General features: G+C 44.5%; 1 protein-coding gene across 2 annotated transcripts; it reads right to left on the reverse strand.

Annotated features, from left to right (window-relative positions):
• Positions 1-1,162: 1,162 nt before the first annotated feature.
• On the reverse strand, positions 1,163-26,480 carry cyth1a (cytohesin 1a). Of its 2 annotated transcripts, none has more exons than XM_085933336.1 (13): positions 26,227-26,480; positions 9,435-9,517; positions 8,380-8,444; positions 7,395-7,461; positions 7,189-7,307; positions 6,502-6,582; positions 6,313-6,425; positions 5,816-5,964; positions 5,627-5,738; positions 2,769-2,845; positions 2,625-2,693; positions 2,376-2,530; positions 1,163-2,298 (listed from the first exon to the last, which is right to left on the reverse strand). In XM_085933336.1, the coding sequence occupies exons 1-13, from the start codon at positions 26,243-26,245 to the stop codon at positions 2,220-2,222; spliced, it is 1,188 nt and encodes a 395-aa protein (XP_085789462.1). In that variant the 5' UTR covers positions 26,246-26,480; the 3' UTR covers positions 1,163-2,219. The 2 variants fall into 2 exon arrangements, with proteins under 2 accessions (XP_085789462.1, XP_085789461.1); XM_085933335.1 differs by lacking the exon at positions 26,227-26,480 and adding an exon at positions 14,660-14,921 and having other exon boundaries at positions 1,165-2,298.
• Between the last annotated feature and the right edge of the window lie 15 nt (positions 26,481-26,495).

Genomic DNA, 26,495 nt, shown 5'->3' on the forward strand with positions numbered 1-26,495 from the left:
GGGGTGGGGGGGGGGGACCGCGCGAGAGTCCGCTGCTCGCACACCCGGCTCTCCACCTGGAGAAACCGCAAATGATAATGTTGGAGCTATCACTGGGACACGTACAAATTGTTTATTATGGAACCTCTGATCCTTAAATTATTAGTTTCAGTTGGCAAAGCTATAAAAAAAAAAAAAAGGCACACTTGCTCCTCAAAAATGTGGCCTACAAAAAATGTCCCATGGAAAATTATAAAAATAACATTGGTGTGACATTAATGGACAAAATCTTTCCTAGCAGCAAAATTTTAATATTTTTTAAAAAGCACTGTACAAGATGGATTTTTTTGGGCAGAAATTAGAGTTGTCAAATTTTCGACCTGCATGTTTTTGTGCAGTTAAAATGAAAAAGAAATGTGATAGTCCCTATGAATGACATTTTTGACACCATATTGATCCAAATATTTACATTATAATGGGGGATCCACTGATACCAGTTTGTTTCTGTGGTGTTTTATTTTAACCAAATATTTAAAAACAAATAATGGAACAGGATCTTTATTATTTTAAAAAAAAAGCTTCTCAACATTTGTTTCCAGTAAACCTGTTTGGGCTTTCATCCACAAAAGCTCAACAGTTCACTTTGTATGCGGCCGCATGGTGCTGAGAAACAGCTCTGTGTGACATCTGAGCCAGAGTAAGAAACTTTATTAACCCAGCAATGTAACAGTGGGTTATCATCTCGAGCCGTTGCGGTCGCTCCGAGGTATGTCTCTGACTGAGTTTCTTTAGATGGTTAATCGAATTGCTGGTGTTGAAAAGTGCTCGCCTTCAGCTCTCCTCTGGACAATTCTACAGTGTATAATTTTTCAGTCGGCTTTGGTGGTGTCATCCAGCTTTACTGTGTTTTGCTGTCGGTGGTGACGTCTCACAAAGGAGTCACGGGGGTCACCATTTTCAACCACTATCAATCCTTGATGGCTAAGATGTGATAATTCAAGTGTGACCTTGTGTCCTCTATCACATTGCTTATTTGTAAACTGCAATCCCTTCTGACCTGCATGAGCATCCAATCTATTGAGAAAAAAAGTATTTCCTATTGATCACGTTTCCAGGCATAATCTTCATATTTCCGCTGGATATATGCTGGGATCTGACACACATGCACACATAAAGCTGTGGAATGGCTTCAGGCTCGAAAAACATGCAGATGTTTAATTCATATGCAGAAAATTAGCTGGAAGAAAGTCGGGCGTTTGTATCCGTGAACAAGCAACCAGCCAGTGGGCCTATTAGAACATTAAGGATTGATTGGAAAGAATTTGATGAAGCCTTTCCTCAGACTGCATTTAGTAGTCTCACAACGCCCCCTGCCGTCCATAACATAACTTTTCCTTGACAGATTTTTTTTATTTTACTTTATTAACTCGATTAAATGACAAGAGAATTTTTCTGAACAAGGTTTAAAAAATAAAAGATGGCACGACTAATAGTGAAACAAATCTTGAAAAACAAATACTATACATTTAAGTATATACAACAAGGTTGATAAATAAACCAATACTGACTAGCAATATGATTGTTTTCTTTCAATTCTCTACATGTTAGTGCACTGAAAATAGCGGAAGCGTAAGAAACATCAGGTACTCCTAATCGCAAAAAAAAAAAAAAACTGTTTTGGTTTGATAACCTGAGACGAGCCACAGTTGAACTACCGGTGGTCTTCTAAAGCTTCTGTATGGATCTTGTGCATAAACAACATGTACTATTATCTAGTTATTACTCTTCGGACTGATTTGCTATCGCTAACCAGCAGCATTTCTCTTGCCAATACCAAATATGGGAGGAAACGTATGTATAAAGTCACCCAATTGTTGGCATTTCCCAACATTTGCATACAAAAGCAAAAAAAAAAGGGAGTAAAGCTGTAAAAAGACATATCCAAACATGTTAAAGCCTTTTGGAAAAGGTATTTTCTTTTCCTTATGAGGACTATTTAGTTGCCACGCGTTCAGACCTGCTGAGTTCCATGTGCCGGGTGGAGTGCGTGTTGGGGGGAGGGGGGGGGGGGCTGCCTTACAGAGCGTTTTGTTTTTCAGGAAATGATGAGCGACTTGGCTTGACTCCATCCTGAGCATCTGGCGCGGTTCCTGCTTTCCTGACCGGCCGAGTCCAAAAAAAAGCGAGGAGAACCCCCATCTGCTCTATCAAGTGCAACATGGTGAGCGTGGGGCGGCTCCTCAGTGCCTCTTCATGGACGACACCTTCTTCTTTCTGGCGGCCAGCATCTCGTAAAAGGGGTCCCTGCTGATGGCGGCCCTGCGGACATTTAAAGTATTTAAGATGGCCTCTGGAAAAATATTTTTTTTTTAGAAGAGGAACCCTTGATCACGTACTTGATGCTGTTCATCCATTCGTCCTTCTCCTCTGTGGTGGGGGCAGAGATGCGGTAGAAGGTGTGGTTGCCCTCCACCACGCGACCATCAGCTTCCGTCTTGCACGCCTTGATCACTTGGTCCTTGTTGTCGGGGATGAAAAGCTCAAAGCAGTTCTGTGGCGGAAAGAAAGACCACCGTCATGTAGGGGAATTTTTAAAAAACTTGTGTGTAGTGCCAAAATGAGACACAAGAGGGCAGTGTGCTTACAGGCTTCTTGTCCTCCACTTCCCTGATGCTGAGGTTCTCCAGTGGGATGATCCCTCGTGGCTCTTTGTCCTGCGCACGTGAAGAAGACACAAGCTCAGTGAGACGCCCGGCGTCAGAGCGGCACTAACGTAAAGTAGTACTCACTGTCGTGTATTCAAAGTAGTAGAGGCAGTTGTCGGTTAAGATGAACCATCGTCGCTTCCAGGTCTTAACTCGGCCTCCTGCGTGGCAAATGAAAATCGTCAGATGGGCTCGGTGGGAAGGAGGAGAAAGTGCAGGAGGCAAAGCGCCGAGTCTAGCAACACGCAGGCGGACAGACGTGAGCAGGCAGACAGATGGAAGCTCCCGACGACGAGTCGCCCGCGCACAAAATGGTGCGCCGGGTCCCGTCATGCACTCAGCACACCGCCACCACCATAGGTAGAAAGAAAAAGTCAAGTGCTGCTTTTATGAGGTCATTGAAAACTGGCTGCTGGCTTCATCTGGCCCGATAAACACACACACCTCGTAAAGGACGCGGTGTGGGGGCCGCGACTCCACTTGCATACCAATACTGCATTCCCGCACACACACGCAGGTGTTCGATAGGAGGACGCTTTTATTTTTATACTACGACTGACATCACTCGCCCCAAAAATAGCGTTTGAAAGAGACATTACTGGAACATCCAGAAGAGGGCGGGGTGGGTGGATTATTTTAGATCAATGAAACGAGAATACGGCAACATTACGTGAAACTGGACTGGAAAATCAGGCGGAACCAGAATATGAAAATTCATTTCCTGCCAGGAAAATAGAGGTGACACCTACTTAGGGAACACCTTTATTTTTAGAATACTATTTGTCACTGTTATTATCATATCACAATTGACATGTGAAATTGGAGCGAAAACAACATAACACTTTCTTCATCATCTGGTCTTTCTTTACAAGGCCACACCCCCTTTCACGCCCGGTGGGACTTTTCATTAACTCGGGCATCTCTGACCCTACCTGACCTCTCACCTTAAACACAGCAGGCTAGTTTCCTGTGCAGGGGAAACCTGATCTGCATAGGCAGATGGCAAAAACAGGATGCCAATGAGGGTCGCGAGCCTGCAGCTACATTCTGCTACTCTAAAGCTTCGAATTTCCTGTTGGGGGGCTTGGTTAGCTACAAGTCTAGACTACGTGAGCCCACCACCATGTTAGTTGACGTACATCTACCGTGATAGGAAAGACGGAGTTGAAGTCACGTGCACCCTTTCGTCATCATATGCAGCCATTCAAGCCATAGCCATTCAAGCTATGGTCAAACATCATAAAATGGTCAGGTTTCCTCGCACTCCGACTAAGAAGAGAGCGAACTCCTCCGATGCAAGAAAAGCTGGGTAGCGGTCCCGGCACATTGTTGCTAAGGGAGGGTTGAGCGGGTGCATGCTCAAGTGGAGGCACGGCGGGATGTTGGCGGCGTTTAAGGATTACGATGGCTAATTCTGTGACCGTTTTGATTCGGTCGGTGGTATCCAATCAAAACAATTTGCTGGCCGCACCGCTTTCTCCAGCCACGTAGCACGCACCCATCCGATCTATCCAATAGCAAAGAGAAGAGCCACATAGTTGAAAAGCTGCAGTATTCCCTTTTCGATACACACAGAGCAAAAAGTCTTGATGTGGCTGCTCTACTGGATGGAGGAAAGGGGATAATGCAGCTTTAGGACGACGAAACCAAAAAGCCACATGAAAAAAGATAGTGACCATCAGAAGACCTCGGTGGGAGCGGTCAGAAAGCGAGAGGAGCTCGCGAGGGTGGCAGCCAACCACCCACAGAGATAAAATGACAGGACACAAAAATAAAAATAAAACACCAGCGCGGTGAGTCGACTGAACAGACAAACATCTGAAGTTGGAAATGCGTCGATGGAAGGGACAAACAGAAATATCCACAGACATGGAAAATAAAAAACCCAGCTGGATGTCGGAGGAGAACAAAAAGCAATAATGGCGCACCACCAAAAGCACCGACCGGAGAGCTGAGAGAGAGAGAGATGGAGCGGGTCTTTTTGTTTGGTTGGTTTGGGGAAGAACAGGTGTACATACCTCCTGAGGTAGGAAAGACAACAGCCAAAATCATGGGAACAAACAAACGAAGAGGGAAAAGGAAACAAAATAAATCAGCAAATGAAATAAATGAGAAGGAATTATTGCAACACAGTGACGTTTCATTTGGCTTTCAGGCTGTTGTACTTCTATTCACCACATGGTAGAGCTGTGCACACCGAAAAGCCTTGGCTCCATATTGACTCATTTATTTTTTCCTCCACCTTGATTGTTTTTTTGTTTTGTTTTGTTTTTTAGCGGAAGACGTCTGACGCCAGCCAGTTGTCCAGATTCACAGTGATTAGCACGATTGACTTTCCACAAATCAGAGTGAATCAGAACAAGGAGGAGGAAACAGAAGGAGGGGAAGTGTTGAGGAATCCAAGCGCTTTGATTTTTCAGCTCCCATCAGTTGACCTGTGGAACATCTGGAACGCAATAAGGCAGCCCAAAAGTCTCTTTCATATGTACATCTCAAATATAAACCTACAGGAGACGTGTGAATGTTGCTCACGATTTCAAAAGCTGTCGTCTTGGAAACATGGTAATTATATAGATAAATCTTCCATAAGGACATCTGCTCACTGTTTTAATGGTGCAAAAAATTAAGCGCACTCAAAGTATGTTCACATTTGGACGCACACTTGATTGACTTCCTTTCCCGTGCTTATGTGAATGTATGCATCCATCTTGAAACATTTATCAGCCTTCGCATACGGTGGTCTGATCTCAAGGCCTCATTCATAATTCATGAAAACATGGCGGCTGCATCAAGTGTGTTTCACAAACACACACACATTCACAGATTGGTGACCTCATTTTTAACCCACTTGAGCCTTTGTTGTATGTGCTGCTACCTGTCCGACAACAAAAGCCTATTGTATGATATTTTTCTTTTCAGGCGATGAAGTGATCGTCACTCACCCAGTTTAAGCAACCAGCCTTCTCGGTCCGGGTTGAAGAAGGTATGTGTGAGGTCGTTGCCGTCGTCCTCTGGGATTTTAAAAGGCTCATTCTTGATGCTCTCGTAGAGATTCTGCGTTGGGAGAAAAGACGCGGTTAATACTCAGCGGCTCGGAATCGGGCCGAGAGCGGCCTTGAAGCTCAACTCGCCCTGAGCAGGTCTTCGGGTAGGTCTCCGCCTTCGTTGATGCCCCGGTTCATGGAGATGAAGCGCTCGACGGTGGGCTTGTCCTTCACGTTGGGGTTGTGGAGGCTAGTGTTGAGCATGATGATAGCGAAGGACAGGATGTAGCAGGTGTCTGGAACACACGCGGCACACTCAAGACCCGATGGACATTCCGCAGTCTGAAAGTTAGCTCGGCGCGGCCACTTTTCTATTGAAGGGCCGATCATGCAGCTGACAAAGCAGCACTTGATGTGTTGTGCGGCCCCACATGCATTATGCACGTCCATCTGCATCCATGATAAAGCCGCTCATCTATGCGCATTATTCCCAAAAGGCGGACTAAAAGACAAGCTGGGCAGACTTTGTGTCTGCGGAAGAAAGTAAAGTAGCTCGGCACGCCATTAGGCCGTCCTCTGCTGAAATATCAGCTACTCAATCATGATTATGTGGGAGCTAAATTGAAAAGGTTCTTAGCTGGCACCTGTGGATTGGAAAACGCCGGGGTTGCACTGGCAGTAGCGCTGAGCGAAGGCCTCCATCATGCGGTCAATCTTCTGGGCTTCTCCCGGTAACCGAAAGCTCCACAGGAACTGTCTGTGAGGGCGAAGGTCGGCGTTAGGGCACGCTTTTGTTTTTTTGGGGGGTATGGAGCAATTGTGTGTCGTCTTACCGTAGGGCCTGAACCAGGTTGAGGTCTGTGAATTCATGAAGTTCAACAAAAGCGTGAAGGACCTGGATGTTGAAATCATCTCTACGAGGCAAACGTGGAAATACATTTGAGAAGATAATAAAAGAGCAACACCCTTATTTGAACAAAATGTCTCTGTCTGATGGTTGAGGCCTTTAAAGCGTGACTGAAGATGTTTTGGTCGTAAAGGGATAGTGCTCCCATCAGAAGGCTCGCCCCTTTGCTAATTCGTTTAACATCTCATCTGGATGATGACATCATCCCGTGACCCGTACGCCCTTCAGAGTAGATGATCTTCCCCCCCGAGAGCCTCACGCCGTATCACTCCCAGCGGACCGGCAATTGCCTTGAAGCGTGCAGAGCGAAAACAGCCGTTCCCGGACCCCGCCTTTAATACGCGACTGTCTGACCCGTAATCCTCGCATACCGAAAACGAGGCCCGCATCATTTTCATGTACTCGTAAAGCAAGGCCGGGCTGTGGAGTCCGAGCTTTAATTTCCCTTAAAATGATGCAGACAGTGTCTTGAGCGCGTCACTTAAGAGTGACTAAGACAATTGAAAGCAGATGGAGACGAGTGAGGAGCAGACGTTGTCCAAATGCGGGAACAGAAAAGTATTTGGGTGGAAAGTGAGCACGGTGGAAAATATGCACTTGCTAAGTTCCTCACCTTTCCCCGAGGTAATCCCCAATGGCAGTTTTGTTCAGACCTTCCCCCTTGCAGAGGAACTGAGCGATGTCATCGCTGGTGTTCTTCAGGAGGTCGTTCTCAATGAGGAACTGAATTCCCTGGAAGAGTGACAAAAAACATGCGGGAGGTCAAAATAAAAATTCCTCATTCACACACGGGAGGTTTCCTGCTAATCACCGGCCTACCTTTTTGGGGTCCATGTTGAATTTCTTACGGCCCATGGCCACCTGTTTGTTCCTCTGCATGGTTTTCCTGGAAGGTCAGATAAATGAGATATTTATGAAGGTAAGACTACGAAGATCGACTCAAACCCCGAACCTCGAAGCTACGGGCCAGACGTGCAAACCACATGGCTAACGTGCTGTCTGACCCAAGCATTTTTCCCAATTATCAGCTGTAAGCCACTTTCCTGATTCATTTATCAAACAGACGAGTCATCTTATCCAACGTGACTCATAAATCGCATTACCAAATGATATTTCCCGTCAACTATTCACGTCGACCCCGGCTGCCGTGACTAATCCTGATTATGGGAAGAATTTCATTCTCAGGCCCGGAGCTGTTCAGGGTGGAGTTCTCAAGGTACTTCTGTCGCCACGGCGACCTTCTCCCCCAACCCCCTGTGAGATTCCTTTGGCTTTTGTCTGCTGCTGAGCTCCTTTAAGTCGAACGGCAGCAGACAACCGACGAACGTGATGGTGCGGTGTCACCGCGATGGCATCGAGGCGCTTAATGTGTTTGGGAGGAACGCCAAAGTGCGCCATGATTTATCTGCCGTTGATGGGATCTCTCTGGCCAAAGTAGTCGACCCCGGCGCCCCCTTTCCCTCGGGACCGCGTATTGTCTGCCTCGGCCCGCTGCATTATTCAATGAGGCCTGCCGTCATGTGGGGTGTGCGCCCGATAAAACATTTAAAGTGCCTTAAAAGCACGGCCAATGTGGGAGGAGAATTCGGTGTGACGAGCTCACCGTCGACGATCATGATTGACGCCTTCATTTGCTAAGTAAATAGAAGGCAAACGAGTCAATTTGGGCGACAGGCGAGGTGATGTTTGCCGTCGGGGGGGGGGGGGGGGGGGGGCGTGAAGGGAATGGTTTTTTTTCACAGGCTGTAAATGAACGCATCTCTGGGTTCTATCTCAAAACCTGTAAAAGGTCCATCCATCTTACCTCTCCTCGGTGGAACCCAGGTTCTCAATCTCGTTGGTGACCTCTGCTATCTCATCCTTTAGCCGCTGTGTAAAACAAAACAGAGTTTGCTTGTTAATTATTTCCAGTTTATGGTCAAGTCATTATATATATCAGAGAATATGAATTTGGGGGCAGTCTCATTTTAAATAAAAAGTTTGTTGGTTTCACGTCTAAGTGTCAATGTAGCCTTCAGAGACAAAACCCCATTTATCTCATGTTATTTATGCTAACAGTCCCATTAGCCTCCAGTTTTATTATGTCAAAGTCCCGTATTGAGTGATAAAGCCCGGATTCATATCCACGTCCCATGCATAACGATTTATTCCGGGCCGCACCACAAAGGCAACATCTGTGTCGTCAAGAGCTGCGCAATCCCAACGCATTCCTCGAATGCTCGCCTCCGCAAACAATGGCCGGGCGCACACAAGAAGTCTTGACCCGCACGGCCGGCGGAGGAGGGCGTGGGAGTCAGCGAGGGGCAGGGGGAGCGGTCAGGGTGTGCTACGACCAAATATGGAGAAGAGGGCGTGTTTTCGGGCAGGCGATGCCAGTCAAGGCTCATTAAAGTGCGGGTGTCAGCCTGTGACGTTTGTCTGCAAAGACAGTTGGAAGCCGACTCTCCCGCGGGGACATCTGGACGTCGGGCGTGACAATCTGTCACCCTTGTGTGTATTGTCTAATCACCCATATTTTAATCTGAAAGCTTCACGTGATGCATTTAAAACTACCCTTCATGTCACTCAGTAAATGGCGACCATTTTAAATGGAGATGGCCCAAATGTTTTTCTGGGGGAAATGAGATCTGGGTAGGAAATTCCCGACATTCCACTTGGGTTAAAATGTGTGGCGGGGGAATTTGTAGACAAAGTGGTGGGAGCACGAAGGCGTGGTGAAGGAGTTACAGCAAATATTTTGACATTGCTTTGCAGGTCCAAATATAAAGACTCAGCCACAGAGGCAACAGTTTAGGACAATTTTTCCCTTTTCTTTAAATTGGGAAGCTTGTAAAAGAAAAACGGCATTCTTGACAGTACCTGAATGTCCTCCAGCAGCTCCAGCTTGCGCCGGCGGATGTTCTCCAGCTCCTGCTGCTCCTCCGGAGTAAGATCGTCCGGCACTAGGAAAAAAAACGGGAGATTAGCACACAAGGCACACCAAAAACAACATCGGGGACGACGTCGACGAGCATTATCGCGACTGGTCGAACTTCAGCCCAGATTTAGATCTTCTACCACATATACCGGCCAACAACAGCCAGCAATCAACTCCAGGGTTAAACTTTCCTCAACCTCGTGACATCAGTGGTAGGGTTCAAAGGCTAGCGCGGTGCATGGCCCATGCTGACTTGGTGGATGGCTGTGAATAATTTGCAACATAATGCTAATGTCGAGAGAGAGAGAGAGAGAGAGAGAGAGAGAGAGAGAGAGAGAGAGAGAGAAGCGCTATACTTAACATTTAATTAGCAGGGTGCTTTAAATTCCAATAAACTGTCAAAAGGTTGACTGGCTGCCATTAACCTATAGCATCACAAGCTAACCAGCTTTGTCATTAACTGATTCACTGTCAGTCCAGTTCAAATTAATTTTTGACATCTATAATTGTCATTGGCAGCGAATTAATTGATGCTGAGTACTTGTGGAAAAACCGCTCTCAACAAGGTCCAGAACGGACCAGGACAAAAAGAGGCCTTATCCAGGTTGCTAGCAAGCATCTGTCATTTCCCAGAACATAAGCAGCACCGCAGGCAGGAAACCATCCACTCAAATTAAATGTCGAGAGGTACTAGTTTCCCTTCTTGTCTGAGAGTCACTACTTGGCTGTTAGTCAGCCTATGTCTGGCCTTGGCCCGACCCGATGAAAAGAGGCAGTCATCGGAAAGGAAGAAAAACGAGAAAAGGGCGTAAGCGAGAAGGGCAAGTGGGGAAGGTGGGGAGCTAATGCATACATAAGAGTTGACCTTTATATAAGCTCACTTGATCTTGGTTTCTGCGAGTCTGCGTAGACACTATCACAAAACCAGAGTTGGACTGAACCAATCCCAAGACTGTCAAGTCTGAACACACCCTTGGAAAACCTGGATTGACCTGAAGCTGTTTCACTTTTTTATGTTCTTCCACCGCAACATGACTAACGTTTCTATTTCAAGCAACAGCATCCATCTGGTCCAAAGACACGCTTCATTAGGCTTAATGGGGGAAACGGATGTTGGGCCATCCTTACGTGAAGATATCTTGCTCCTCAAACCTCAAGGCTCCAATCAATTGACCCCAAGCCGAAACTAATAAGAGTGCTGGCAGCAACTCAAAGCGGTCCATGTCATGATGCATTCAGCGCAAGTCGCAAGCACGTGGACAATCAATCACTAACCTATGGACGCCCGCAAACACCATCGTCCATTAGGCAAAAAGTGATGTAAGATTCATAAGAATACTAAACGTCATTACAAGTCCCTCTGGGATTGCTGTGAAGACCACACACACACTATTCGGACCTAAAACCAAACAACCTGGATGGAACAAAGACCAGCGGGGGTTTCAAAAGTCACTCAAATGGGCAGCATCCCAAATAAACTTGCTCACCATTGACCTCCTGACTCTTTATTGCCGCACACATGAGAAGAGACCACCGGTTATGAATCGTAAATCCCCAAGGCATCCGACCTGGACTGTGGGAGGAGATGTCCTAAATAGAAGGAACGTTGTGCAGTCGTGACGGCGTGGGATAGAAACTGAGTCGGTGGAATGATCCCAGGGTGAGTTAAAGTGGGATCAGAAGAATTCCGCAAATAGGTGCAAATGAAGGGACAAATTCTTAAGTCTTCAGAATTGAATTAAACGAATTAAACTTTTGCACTTTGACAGATCGATCTCAATGCCTTCACCATAACAAGACTGATTTCCAAACCGCCGACTACTCACCTGAATGACAAACACTCCAAGATGTCCAGTTTTTTTGGTTTCTTATCTAGTCCAAGACTTCCCAGATGACACTGGATTTGTTTTTGTTTTTTTAAATATCATTTGCTCAGTTCCATTCGAGCAAGGCGTCCATCCTCATGAGGCAAAAATAGATGCTACGCAGTGTTTTCCAACTGCACGGCGGAGTGAGCGGCTCCCTGCCGGCTTCCAGCTCGAGACACGTGGGAAGAAGCCTCCCTCCTCCTCCGTCTCCATCCCATTTCTCTATTTTGCCTTTGCTAGCTTTAAATGTGGAGGCTCCACCCTGTGGCCATTCCCTACTCTGCCTCCTCCTCCTCCTCTCATAAAAAAAACAATATAGGGAGGACTGATGAGGCGAAAACATACAAGACAAGACACATTGCAGATGTTCTTTACTTGATATTATTTGAAGAGCCGCAAGCAGCAATACTTACGTCATATTTTTCTACATTTTGGGTCAACTGCCAGGCCAGAATAAAACTGATCTATTGCGCCATACAGGCGCCGGGGAATTATGCTACGCTAACAAAACACACAAAAAAAAGACTATTTGTGAGTATGGAGTTGTCTGTGGAGAAGCCAGGAGCTCCAACTAAAACAAGCAGACATGAGTCAGCCCGTGACGGTGAGACACTCTCACTCCTGACGAGTCATACCGATTAACGCCTGGCTGGTTTGACAATGCACATCTATGCTTAGGACAATCATTACTCTAGACGGAATAGAGTGCTAGCTTAGTGACACATACCGGGACCTTGAGTAAGATGATGGAGTGTTGCGTCACGTGTGTTCGTGACATGTGCTTGCGACCTCATGTCTGCAAAAATGTTGGTTCACAACGAGGCCGCTGTGAAGGAATGTCGAAGGGAATGTACAGCGAGGCGGCCGCAGCTTCAGAATCAAAACAAACGGAGAAAACACAAACATCCCACGGCTACACTCAAATCACAAGTGCATAATCTATCGTGGTGGACGCTAAAATGACGTTGCTTTCTCTTAATCATTTTGTTGTTTGTACAGGCTGGTGCGGACACCCCTGGAAGCGGAAGTGCCGTTTGGACGCGTACAATGCGAGCCTTTGTGCTCCGCCGGCCGCTAGCCTCGATTCTTATCGTGGCCGACCAATTATCAACATCCTCTCGGAAAGGGCAACACATCCAGACAAGCCCGTGTGAATATTTCTAGTGCGACGGTGGGAAGTAACAAAATACAAATCCATCTGTGAGGTATTGGTATTTCAATACAAATTGAAACTTGTTTTTTTTAAGTATAGGAGTTGAATCGGTACTTATGTGTACTTCTACCAAAGTACTGTGTATGTGTACTCTTGTGAAAGTACATTTTTGTTTTTTTGTATCGAGTATTTGCCTGCTTTAAAAATCAGTGTTAGCGAGTTTGTAGCAAAGACAGAAAGTTGCCACTTCCTGTGTGGCGTATTTTCAAACGCCTTAGCTTCCTGTTTGTTGGTTCTCACACACACAATCCGAACACGCCTGTTCTTTGGGAAGGCTTTCTCTTCTCTCTCTTGGGTGTTTGCTTTCTGTATTTACATACAACAAACAAAGCACGTCATATTTATAGTTTCACTTCTTTGTGTGATATCCGCAAAGCGTACCTGCAGACCAGAGCCGGCATTTTGCGGTGAGGACACAAGGCATGTTAGTACCTGCTGCAAACGTGCCTCAAAAAAATTGAAACTGGCTGAGACTTCTCAAAGTTAACAGTTAATTCACATTTCTGACCCTGGAACATATTATTTCTATTTTGTTGATAGAAATGGTCTGAAACTGCAAAACTTTGGGGATTCCCATTTTTTAATGATTTGGCATTCTTCCCCCACACAAATGGTTGTAGTTTAGTAACGCAAGACCTGTGTAAAAACAGAAATTTTGTCAAAAGTGCTGAGTTGAGTGGAAAAAGGGCGTCCGCCAACGCAAAAACATGAGAAAATGAAACTAGATTGTGGCGAGACGTAAAGATTGTGGCGCGGGTAAATCAAACCACCGGCGACTTGCGGTGCAGTCGTTCATCACGACTACTTTTAACTCGACGGGCCCACCCGCCTACATGCGGCACAGACACATGGACAACAAAGCAACTGTGTGGTCGTCTCATCGTGGAAGCACATAACAGGATCAGTCAGCGAGACCGAGGCTAATACGATTAGCGTTCGCGCAGTTGGCGTGGACTAATTAACGCCGCTTGCAACTGTAGCACATTGTTGGGCTTGTTGCTAGCACACTTTGTTGGGATTATAAAGCATTCAAGAGGGGTAACGTGAGAACACGTAAGGGGGTCTGTGTGGTTGTGCTTCACACCTGTTGCTACAGAGTGTGCGCTAAATATGACGTTTAACCCACATGAATGTTCATCTCATTAGTCGGGTTCCCAATCGAAATGATTATGATTCAACAGCTTTGGTCAACTGTGTTCATGCGATGTGACCTATTCCGATTACACGCGTCACTTTAATAGCCATTTTATGACGATGTCTGATAGACGTAGGCCAACAGAGTGACACTAGAGAAAGTAGCTTGAGAGCACAAATAAAAGAAAAATAAAGTTATTGATTATTCACTTTATTCTATGTACAGCAATTGTATTTGTGTTCTTTGAATGTTGAAAGCAGAACAAGGTACTATTCTCTGTGTTTCGAAAAAAAATACTTCAACTGAAACATATTCTGTGTTCATTAGAACTTAATTTTCAGTTTGATGACTGAAAGCGGTGTCAGATGTCATGATTTAAAAAAAAAAAAAAAAAAAAAAAAGTTGAATCACCCGTCTAAAAACTATTGACATAAACAAACCCCTCCAGGGGCTTACAACAGTTGTGAAAGCAGTGAACATCCATCAATTTTGAAGTCCAGACATCTTCCTGATTAGGTTGATCTGGAACCTGTCCCAGTCCAAGGACACCCTGGACTGGTCGCAAGCCAATCACAGCATTATATAACATCCATTCACACTCACACGGACAATAAAAAATACTGGATGAACCTGATATGAATGTTTTTTGAATGTGGGAGGATGTTGGATTACCCAAAGAACAAACACTCAAAGCAGGAGGAGAACATACAAACAGCTCACAGGTTCCAGATTCGAACCCGGAATCTCGGAATGTGAAGCACAAGTGCACAGAACTACGTAGTGAGAAAATAAACATCCTACGTATCTGTAGAAGAAAATACAACTTTTAAAAGGCGGAAATAAATGCTAATAGCGACTTTCGGAGTCGACTCTAAAGTTAATACGGTATAACGTTAATATTCTTTCCATTATATTGATATAAATATGACAAGTCAAAAGAGTTGGACTCACCTACGCCGTCTTCGGACTTTAACACCATGTTCTCTGTCGGTCTTCTTGTCTGCGTGCTACTTTCGAGTCCGACACTAAAGTTCGACGGGCCTTTCTAAGCGTCCAAAGTTAATTTATTCGTCTTATTACACTGTGTAACAACTTTAAATATGATCTCGGGAGAGTTGGGGAGTAGAGAGTTAAAGGGAGCAGTTATATCTACTGGAAGTTTCAGTTAAAAGTCCACCCTTGTCCTGTCTACTGTGTGCGTTTGTGTGGAGGGAGGGGGGTGCGTCAGTCTATCAAGACAGCCAAAACTACAAGCCAGTTCCGCTCTATATTTTCACAATAAACTACCCAGTCGTTTTGGTCAAGTATGTACAAAGGAAATAAACATGAAATACAAATTGGGGTTCATACATTAATAATAAATGTTACATAGAGTGTAATAAGTCTCACTAAAAACACAATAACTTGTTTTTGTGACAGTATAAAGTCTTATTTTGAAGAAACATACATGACAATCCGGGTGTCATTGTGTTGGACTAAAGGTTTAGGAAAAGGGCCTGTTGATGCGTTCAGGGGCCCACCTCTCCACCCTGTTTTGTGCACTGGCCCAGGCACGCACACAACTAAGGGGGTGGGGAGAGGCGGGACAGCTGGGCCGTGTGGGGGCGGGTAGCTTGCTTGATAAATTCAGCAGTTTTCACCACTTTATCAGCCACTTTTTTTTTTGCTATTTAAAGTTTTAAGTTTATTCAGAGAAAACCCACATAGTGACCAAGCCCTGCCACGAATTACAAAAATCAGCATAACTGTGAGTGCCACAAAATGTAGAACAAATGCACTAGGTGCGTTTAAAGACCTCCAACAAAACAAAACATCTCTAACGCAGCCCCCAAAAGAAAATACTATGAATAACTTAAATCTAACAAGACCATGATTCCACCAGATAGCGCCAAAGTAATACTTTCAGTATTTGCACAGCCCCGCGATTTTCAGTGAATGTTACCCCCAAAAGTCAGTTTCCCCCTAATTCAAACATCAGCTCCATAATTAACAATTTTTGTTTTGTTTTTGCTTTTCAGTGAAAAGGACGGAGCCTGTTGCTGCTTGCTCACGAAGGCAGAAGACAGTTGGAGGTGCAGGAATGCTGCCCTGTGACAGCCTGTGAAAACAACCCCCGGCTCTTACGCGCACCATGTGCGGATTCCACGCAGCGGTGTCAGGTAATAGCCATTTCCCAAATTGTGGACCAAATCCAAAAACACATTGTTCCTCAAAGATCAGGACCACAGTTCGTTTTGCATGACTTTGCGCGCGTGTGTGTGTGAATGCCTCACTTGTGATTAAGCGTTGAGCAACAATGCTTCTAGTGTTGAGGTGAAAACTTCACAATGCTACAACTGTTGCAAAAAAAAATAAAAAATGGGACAACTCACAGAAGCTTCTCATTTTGACTTCACTCATGTAAAGAGATGTGATCAATGCACAGAAAATGTGCAAACAGTGACCCCTGTTGGTCATTTCTATGAACTACAGAGGCTTTTTCACCCAGTTGGTGAGCCTGTTGTCAGTTACAGTTCAAGTTTACTATCAAACTAAATTTAAAGGGAATTACATGTCATATTACAAGCATACAACTTGGGGTTAGCTTAATGCTAACACACAATGCAAAAATGTCATACAGGAGCTAAAGAATAGTCGTCCATCCTAAAGGAATATAAGAGTTTGATCTTAAAGTAGTTCATTAGACATCTTGTGTATGAGAGTATGAAACTGTAAAGTGCTGAGTGTGTGACGGTGGAGACAAAACAAGATATGTGGGCAAGGATGTGCACGAATGAAATGTTCCAGATTAAACAATGACGCAGGAGCAGCAAGGAGTACAAGATGACCCAGGGGCAGCGGGGAGATAACAACTAGGGGACCCTGTATGGAAAACTACAACCAGGAGGAGCGAGCAAATGATTCTGCAGAAGAAGAAAGACCAATAAGAGCAAGCTAAAGTTAAATGCAGTGTACACATAGCCAATAGAATAATGACAGAATGCCTTTGTTTATGTGCCATTTGCATATTGTGTAGTATAATTAATGGCTGGGCAACTCGGAAGTAGAGTACGTCTGCTGGTGGCAACAGAGGCGTACAGAGGTGTACTGAGAGGGACCCGAGACCCAGAGGATGTATTAGATTTGGTTGTTAGGAATAAATCCACTCGTGTGTGAAAATACCAGCTTCCTGATACCTTTCTATTGCAGAACGAGCGCGCATATTGTTGGATGAGTGGCAGTTGGGTAAGGTCACAAATTGGAGTCAGATTAGTAACTCGCGTTCAAGTTAAATTCCAACAATTTATGGTGACCCCGACGTGATGCAAGAGAGGTAAAAGAGTCTGGGACTCTAAGGAAGTCTGGGACTTCGGTAACCACAAGAGTCTGGGACTCGGGGTCTGGGACCCACGTCCACACCGGGTGACGACCTGATAAAGACGCCACACGTCCGACCGTCTTTCCTCTTGGGCCCACAGTGAGACAAGGTAAGCAGATTCCTTTTCAAATTCTGCATATTGACAACGCTAAATTATAAGAGGAAGGATGAGCGGAACAGTGAAAGTGTGTAGTAGGGTATAAAATCTGGGATTTACCTACTAGAATAGTTTGGAACTATTTGCGGTTACTATACGGTTTAAAATCTGGGATTTACGTATTAGTACAAGTGTGGACTTAGTAGGGTATAAAATCTGGGATTTACCTACTAGAATAGTTTGGAACTATTCGTGGTTACGATACGGTTTAAAATCTGGGATTTACGTATCAGTGTGAGTGTGAGTGTGAGTGTGGAAACTAAAATTGTTCTGTGTGAAAAGTGGTGAGAGGTAAAAGAGTCTGGGACTCTAAAGAAGTCTGGGACGTCGGTAACCACAAGAGTCTGGGACTCGGGGTCTGGGACCCATGTCCACACCAGGTGACGGCCTGATAAAGACGCCACACGTCCGACCGTCTTTCCTCTTGGGCCCACAGTGAGATAAGATAAGCAGATTCCTTTTCAAATTCTGCACATTGACAACGCTAAATTACAAGAGGAAGGATGAGCGGAACAGTGAAAGTGTGTAGTAGGGTATAAAATCTGGGATTTACCTACTAGAATAGTTTGGAACTATTTGCGGTTACTATACGGTTTAAAATCTGGGATTTACGTATCAGTACAAGTGTGGACTTAGTAGGGTATAAAATCTGGGATTTACCTACTAGAATAGTTTGGAACTATTCGTGGTTACGATACGGTTTAAAATCTGGGATTTACGTATCAGTGTGAGTGTGAGTGTGAGTGTGAGTGTGGAAACTAAAGTTGTTCTGCGTAAAAAGTGGTTGGGAGACACGCGAGTGGATTTAAAGATGGCGGATAAGAGGAAGTGGGAGAATGGTCTCGGGTCCCTTCAAATTAAGGGTCCCTTCAAATTAATGGAAGAAAAAGTAAGAAATAAGTGAAAGGCAGGATCCTGATCGAAATAAAAATCTAGATAAACGGATCAAACCCATGTAACAGAATGGGAACCTGGCTGAGAAAAAAAAAAAAAAAAGAAGAAACGAAAATTATCTTAAATGTACAGGAGATATTCGCGTTAAAGGAAAAAGTAAGAGAGAAACACTGAAGTTAAAATTTGCAAAATAAAAGGAAAAGAATTACAAAAAGCGTCTAAAAGTAAAATAGAGAATAAATCAGACAAGTAAGATGAGCAAAAAGGTGTTCTTAGTGTGGTCTTTGTGGTCTTTTATGTTGTGCGCCAAACGTGTGTGTAGGGTGTGTGTGCGTGCGTGTGTATGTGTGGGTGTGTGAGATGTGTGTCCTATGGAAGAAATTAGTCATGGAGAATGTTCAGGAGCCTGTTGAGCGATAATAGGGAAGTTGAGAAGTAGACGATGAGTATGTTTAAGTTGGTTGGAGAAACTAAGATGATCGAGGTGTGGCAGTAGAGAAAATAAGATGTGTGGCAGTAGAGACTATAAAGTGTGTGACAGAAAGTGACTAGAAAGGTGGCCTGATAGGATGAGAATAATAGACAACAAATGTTGTGTAGAAGACAGTGAAAGATGTTGAATGTGAACATGATGAAGGGGAACAGTAAAGTAGGCCTGCCCTTTGAGAGGGTGAGATTGAGGAGCGTGCCTGCGCTTGCGCGTAGAGAGAAAGTGTGAGTTTTTCAGAGAAGGTTTGAAGAAGAGTGATGCACATTTGCATAAAGGATAAAAGGCACTGATGAAAAAATATAACCAAAACGTCATCCTCTATGACGTTAGCGCAGCATTATTTGTTTTTATTGTTTGTGAGCTGTGTCTTTGCTGTTTTTTGTGTTGTCTGTGTGCTGTCAGTGTTATGTGTTAAAAGGATGAAATTGGCTAAAATAGGTAAATAAAAAGAATTTATTAGACTGTAGTCTATCTGATTTGCAACGCAAAACAAAAGCAATTTGGAAAGATGTGTCAAATTAAATGATAATGTAATCGTATGTAGTAATACGTTATTGCATGTTAGGTGGCCATCAGGGTTGCGGTTTTGTTAACTTTAACAATATGGTATTTGTGAGAAGAGATGAGAGATTAGTTGGCAATTTATATAGAACACTCCCAAAATTATGCTGCATTGTGTTGATTTAAAAAGATCTATTTGGCCTTTGCAGGGTGAGCTACTGTGTTGCATGCATCTGGCCATGGAGAAAGTATGTTGTTTATTTGTGTACTTTGTCAACAACCAATGTAGATGTTAAAGAATGAAATTAATATCTTTAAAATGAATGTGGATTGAGACCACAGGTAAACACCCAGGCAACTACCCTGAAGCTAAGATGATGTTCAGGACGGCGATGCTGAACGGCCTCCCAAATGAGGTGCAAGCGATCATGAGAGTTGATCTGGACATTTGGTCTGTCCGGAACCGAGATTCAAGAGGCATTTGATACACCATTGCCGCATCTACATGGAAAAAGCAAATAAAGATCAAAAGGAAACTGACGCTCTGGCGACTAGTTTGGTTAAATTACAGTTGGCAAAGTTGCATGGTGAGGCAAAACAAGAAAAGGTTAAACAAAAACAGATGTATCAGACTCCAGTGGGGGCTGGACGGGGCTGAGGCCAAGGGTTCCGTGGTGGATACAGAGGGCAAGGTTAAGGCGCCCTCCCAGGACTGGGGCGGAATTGGTTCGCTCCAGGGACTTGCTTCAACTGCGGGGCCCCTGATCACTGGGCACGAGATTGTAATGGCAACCCACCACCACCAGGGGCGGAGCAGCAGAACCAGCAAGCAGGGCCACCACACCAAAGTGGACCACAGCAGCCCCGCCCATGGCCACAGCCGAATCCACATGGGCAGTATTACCAAGCCGACCCGTGGTACGGCCCGGACGAATAGTGGGGCCTGGGAAGCTCGGGAAGCACTGGCCAGGCAGAGCCAATGCTTTGGTTGACAGTGGCAGACACTCCGGTCCAGATGTTGATGGACACTGGAGCAACACAGTCATCGATCAACATGCAACTGCCAAGTACAGCGTTGTCGAAACGAGTTACAACGTTGGTCGGCTTCTCGGGACGTCCTCAGACTCTGCCCTTCACTCGACCATTGAAAACGGAAATCACAAACACCGGACAGAAACTATATCATTCATATGTTCATGCAATGGACACACCCATCAACTTGATGGGCAGAGACATGTCAGCATTGAGAGCCCAGATTCTGTGCGGCGAGAAGGGACTTACAGTGACATTTCCTGACGGACAGGTTCTGGAATGCTCCCAGCCTGTGACACCTCAGGGTCAGTGGTTGATGGCACCACTCCCCACAGTACCAGAAACGGCACGAATCTACTGGGCGAGATTGAATCCTGAGACTCCGTTTGGGAGAGGTGTCTACTCCACGTACCTCCTGTGGAAACCATGGATCCAGGCATTGGCACCGTACCACCCCCCAGTGGATCCATTGCATTGCACTCTATATTATGATAGAGAATCAGATGAGATATATAGAGATGCGTTTGAAGAAATTGAGGGAGATGATTGGACATTACAATCACCATGCATCTTTGTGGGCCCCGAGGGGGTGGCAGCATATGTATAGTTGTCGCCGAAGCAAGAGCAATGGTATCGAATGAGTGAGGAAGGTTTGCCTGTCACTGGCTGTGTCGCCAGGCCATGAGCCCCGCCAATTGGGGCCCATGGTGAAACAATTAACACAACAACATGACTGGATGATGACTGAGATTTCAGGTGTGTGGCATTCGGCCGCAACCAAAAGTTACAGAATAATGGCAAAAATGGTAGATGAGTCAGACCTTGAATTGGTCTTCCTGGCCCGCCATCATGGGCGGGAACAGACGGACCATGAGTCTGCACAGGCGATGCTGGATCAAATGCCACAGACCTTGTGGTCACAGGGTCCATTCGATGTTGGTTTTTGTCATACGGTTCAGCCGATCCAATTGGAAGTTGATTGCTCCAGTCCGGTCCGCCGTCCTCAATATCGATGGCCGAAGGAAGCAGCCAAAGGTATGGAGGACACAGGGGCACAGTGCCTGCCAATGGTGGGCTTAAAGATTGACCGCCCGAACAGGCAGGTCAAGAGAGGGAATGTGACAATGGCGAGAATTGGATCCAAGTCGGACTCGAAAGTGTCTGAACAACGACGACGACGATGCAAATGTTTAAGTTTATTGACTATTTTCAGAAGTGATGGAGCGAAAGAAGAACGAGTGATGGTGTATCAGTCCTGCAATGGAACGGTATGGTAAGAAGCAGAGCAAGATGGTGGTAAGACGCTGACACAGACACAACAACTACTGCTAAATCTGAAGTGTAAACAACTGACACAGGTGAAAGCGTGGGTGACAATTTTCAACTGGACTCAACAATGGCTTGATTTGTTAGATAAATTGGACAATTATCAACCACGGTACAAGGACTGGCCCTGGGATTGGAAATATCCAGGAGTCATGGTGTAATGAAAATGTGTCTTTGCCAGCAGGAATCCCTCTCGCTCGTGCTGATGTTTGGCTGTGGTGTGGAGCAAAAGTGTTGTACGATAGGCTTCCCTCCAATGCCTCAGGTAAGTGCGCCCTAGTAACGCTGATCATGCCAATTAGTGTGACAGCATTAGACGTGTCCAGAATAAATTGGGAAGGCGTTGGACGGTGGGGAAGAATCCCCTTCCTTGTGAGGAGGAAAAAGGACATGCAAGAATGGTTGAATGCAGGAGACCCCACGTACATAGATGCAATTGGAGTTCCGAGAGGGGTCCCTGATGAATACAAATTGGTGAATCAAGTGGCGGCAGGATGGGAGAGTATTTTCCTGCTCATTACAGTAAACAAAAATGTGGACCGGATTAATTATGTCCACTACAATGTCCAACGATTGGCGAACTTCACCACCTCGGCACTCCAGGCAGTGCATGAGCAATTAGCAGCCACGTCTCTTATGGCATTTCAAAATAGAATAGGTTTAGATATGGTGTTAGCGGAAAGAGGAGGAGTCTGTGGTATTTTTGGGGATCAGTGCTGTACTCTGATTCCCAACAATACGTCTCCTGACGGTCGGCTCACTAAGGCATTGGAGGGTCTGCGCACGCTAAGTAACAAAATGAAGGAGCACTCAGGTGTGGACACCAGTTGGTACTCTGACTGGTTAAACGTCTTTGGCAAATATAAAAGCTTGATTGCATCAGTACTGATTTCTATCGCTGTGTTTGCTGCTATTATGGTGCTATGCGGATGTTGCTGTATTCCATGTATCAGATCATTAACTGTTAAGACAATTGAACGCACGTTGGGGCCACTCCCTCCGGGTGGCCAGTACATGATGATCCCTCAGAAGGACCCCCAGGAGGCGGAGACAGCTGTGGCCCTCCGGGATGTGAGTATGTGAAGGTGGCCTCAGGGACCTGAGGCCATGAGGAGGGTATGAAATTTTGTGTTTAACAATAAAACAAGGTATTCGAGTGATGACCTCAGTGGTCTGAGGTCATGAGAGGGATTAAAGGAATATAAGAGTTTGATCTTAAAGTAGTTCATTAGACATCTTGTGTATGAGAGTATGAAACTGTAAAGTGCTGAGTGTGTGACGGTGGAGACAAAACAAGATATGTGGGCAAGGATGTGCACGAATGAAATGTTCCAGATTAAACAATGACGCAGGAGCAGCAAGGAGTACAAGATGACCCAGGGGCAGCGGGGAGATAACAACTAGGGGACCCTGTATGGAAAACTACAACCAGGAGGAGCGAGCAAATGATTCTGCAGAAGAAGAAAGACCAATAAGAGCAAGCTAAAGTTAAATGCAGTGTACACATAGCCAATAGAATAATGACAGAATGCCTTTGTTTATGTGCCATTTGCATATTGTGTAGTATAATTAATGGCTGGGCAACTCGGAAGTAGAGTACGTCTGCTGGTGGCAACAGAGGCGTACAGAGGTGTACTGAGAGGGACCCGAGACCCAGAGGATGTATTAGATTTGGTTGTTAGGAATAAATCCACTCGTGTGTGAAAATACCAGCTTCCTGATACCTTTCTATTGCAGAACGAGCGCGCATATTGTTGGATGAGTGGCAGTTGGGTAAGGTCACAAATTGGAGTCAGATTAGTAACTCGCGTTCAAGTTAAATTCCAACAATCCGTAACGGATCATTATTAGATGACAACACAAGTCGGTCAAAATTCAACATGAGTGAGGCCTTCAGAGGTTACTTGAGGTTGCGTGACAACAGCTAGCGAGATTGTGCTGTGCCCGCATTACCACACAAGAAACAACTTCCCCATTGAGCATCCACACGTCATCTCTTTACACACACACACGATATACATTCACACATTGGCACAAGCGCTGTTGCTGATTCAGACGTTTGGAAATCAGCGACACTTCCCTTTGTGTCGCACTCCGTCAGCAGCTGATTCGCCGCAACCCGTCGAGTCATGTCAACAACACTGACTTGCCTTCCAAAAATGCTGCTGGGCACCAAAAAAATATATCTATTTTTTTTTTTTTTTTTAAATATGTGAATACAGACAGGGTCAAGCTTTCACAGTAATTCTAATTTTGGTTCAAAATATTGTTTTCTCAGTCCAACCACTTTTTGTTACCAAAGACCAGACCTTTTCCACAATCATGTTGCAATGTGTCTCAGTGATGTCACAAATTTGCGAAGATTTTACAATCATACATTTTTGTATTCCACTACACTGCTCACAGCCACTAAGCGGTCACAGCAGGAATAAATTTAAACAATGACATGGAACAAATATTAGAACTTAACCCAAGCATGGAAACAAAAAAAAAAACCCATTTCATTTAAAAGGTTACCTGCATCTTGCTGGACCACATCCACGGTTGGACACAAGAATAAATGAAGGCTGGACCCACAAAGTTCGCTTATTGTACCCATGTCTAATAATATCAAAAATGGTCAAAAATGAAATTGATAGAACACAAGACTCAAAGATGCTATAGTTATTCCACGGAGAGGTTCTTGAGCTAATCAAGATGACCGTGGATTCGCTCCATCTAGACGTGCCTGTTTGAAGACGCGCCTTGTTTTCAGAGGCGGCAACTGCTTCCGCTTTCACCCGGTTCCTCTTTTTGTGTCGGTTTCTCAGTTTTCTCTCCAAAACCCCCTTATTCCCCTCTCACGCCCTAAAAAAAAATGCTAGTTGATACTTTTGAAAGGTAAATGCGCTTACCATATGAAAATTGTTCCTTATTGCCCCAGATTACAGTTCCAGTTATCATTGTAATTTTTATAGCTGTTAATAGGGGAGCCATTGCTCAAGCAAAATGTGCAGTTCTTGCTCTTACACAAATTCACAGATCCTGATTTGAGTTATGAGTTTAGCTTATTCTCTGAACGGATTCAGTTTGTATATTTTTATGGCGGTTAATAGCAGTGACATCCATCGCTCAACAGTTTTTAATACAACCAATTCTAAAATTTGGGCCTTCTTTAGAAGAAGTTTGCTATTACATTTCTGAACTCAAACAGAAATGCTTGTCAAAATACGGCCTGATATGTTTTTTTTCCCACATGGTCTCATGTGACATCAAGAGTCAAGAGTTGACCCGCTTGTGAATCGCGACGTCAGTCATCCTCAAGCAAAAAAAAAATTCCGCAGTGGTGCATCGGCGTAGTGGACTCAGCACTCTCTACGTTTTAGTGCACTCTCAATTTGAACTGAACTGACGGGAAAGCTCAAAGTTGGAAAAACAAAGCTGGAGGTAAGAAGTTAGTTGGAGGAAGCAAGTTTTTGGACCGTATGAAGGACAAAACTGACACAAGCACAGAGAAAGCATGCAAATGAGATTTGAACTCAGAACTTCAGTACAGCGAGACACCACCAACATAAAAACGCTAACGTTAGCATTCTCCCCAGTGACTGGACACTAAATATAGATCACAGCATCAAACTGTCAAGAGTAGAAACTTTCCTTGGTCACAATCGGTGCATTTTAATGAGACGCTCTCGCTTTTTTGACGTTCTTTTCTGTGTCGTACTTTTATTATTAACGTCCCCCCCAGCATGGGTCCCCTGTGATTCGGCTGCTTAGCTGTGAATTTGACAGCTCCTTTATTTTCATTCTGCTTTGTTCATGACAAGATGTGTGTGCATGCCTTGCATGTGTCAATCATAATGGTGGGAGGGCTCACCAGTATGACCACAACAAGCTGCCTCCGTTCAATTGAGAACACATCTGGGGTGGTTGCAGTACAGACAAAAAGTCAAAGAAAAAGCAAAACCATTACTGTACCGACCCCTCAAGCTATTTACATCACGATTATCATCATCACTGACCGTCTGTTGTGACATATTAAAAAAATTCCTGACTAAAGTTTTGTTTTTGTGCAGTCAGATGATATAAAAAAATACAGAGCAAAAAATATAGTATCTATATTTAATAAAAATAATATACAAATCATCAAATAAATATAAAAAGTATATTCTTTAAAAATAATTTCTCAATTCCATGGACACATTTTGTTCTTTTAAGACTCCAGATATTTCATCACAATTACTTATTTTTTCTCAATTTTGTTGTTAGGATAAAGGATGGTCTAAAAATAGCTGGCACTAAATGAGTTCATTACATGAACTTGTTTTCAAATATTACCTTAAATATAAAAAAAAAAACACTAAAACGTGCAAACAAAAATGATAATGTATCCAACTATTTTACAAATAAAACACACAAATGCTCCAGACATAACTATTCATTGAGCATATATTCATTCTTTTGGTAGGAAACGTTGCAATGAGGGCAGTGCTTAGTCCTGCTCTATTTTGAGATTCCACTGCAAGCGCAGAATACTAAAGTGATGCATAATTGATAGAAAAATCTCTGTCATTGCCTCGCTAACATTATTCATTACAATCAATCGTCTTTTATCATTTCCATCTTTGATTACACCAACTGGCGAGTACAGCAGCAGCGCGCCGTCTTATCTGCAGTGTGACGCTTCATAATCTACATCCCATAACATTTTTTTTGTCCTTTTTACATATATAGCAAGTCAAATAGTCGATATAAAGAAGGAAGAATTGTTTAGGACAAACCTGGAGTGTCTCCCTCCATCCTGGTGCTTCTTTAGCAGCGTGAAGAAGTCTCAGTGCCCGGGGGAGGGAGGAGGGAGCGAGGCTGTCACCGAACCGCCCGCAGTAAGCCGGAAACCTTTTTGTTCGGTTCTCTGTCTTTATTTCAGATCCTTCTCCGTTTTCTTCCTCGCTCGTATCCCTTTTACGGAGCCCGCGCCTCACCACTTTGAACTGACAAAAACCACAAACTAACGGTTAGTATACGTGTTGTCAAACGAGTGTCGCTGTAC

This window comes from Syngnathus leptorhynchus, chromosome 16, assembly GCF_054491065.1.
Source record: "Syngnathus leptorhynchus isolate UIUO chromosome 16, UIUO_Slep, whole genome shotgun sequence".
NCBI classification, from domain to species: Eukaryota; Metazoa; Chordata; class Actinopteri; order Syngnathiformes; family Syngnathidae; genus Syngnathus; species Syngnathus leptorhynchus.

Coding starts and splice junctions, on each gene's coding strand:
- cyth1a (XM_085933335.1), bottom strand. CDS start 14,687: ATGGTGTTAAAGTCCGAAGACGGCGTAG. Junction 7,462..8,379: donor CTGGGTTCCACCGAGGAGAG/GTAAGATGGATG, acceptor CTGACCTTCCAG/GAAAACCATGCAGAGGAACA. Junction 2,531..2,624: donor AAGTGGAGGACAAGAAGCCT/GTAAGCACACTG, acceptor TTTCCGCCACAG/AACTGCTTTGAGCTTTTCAT.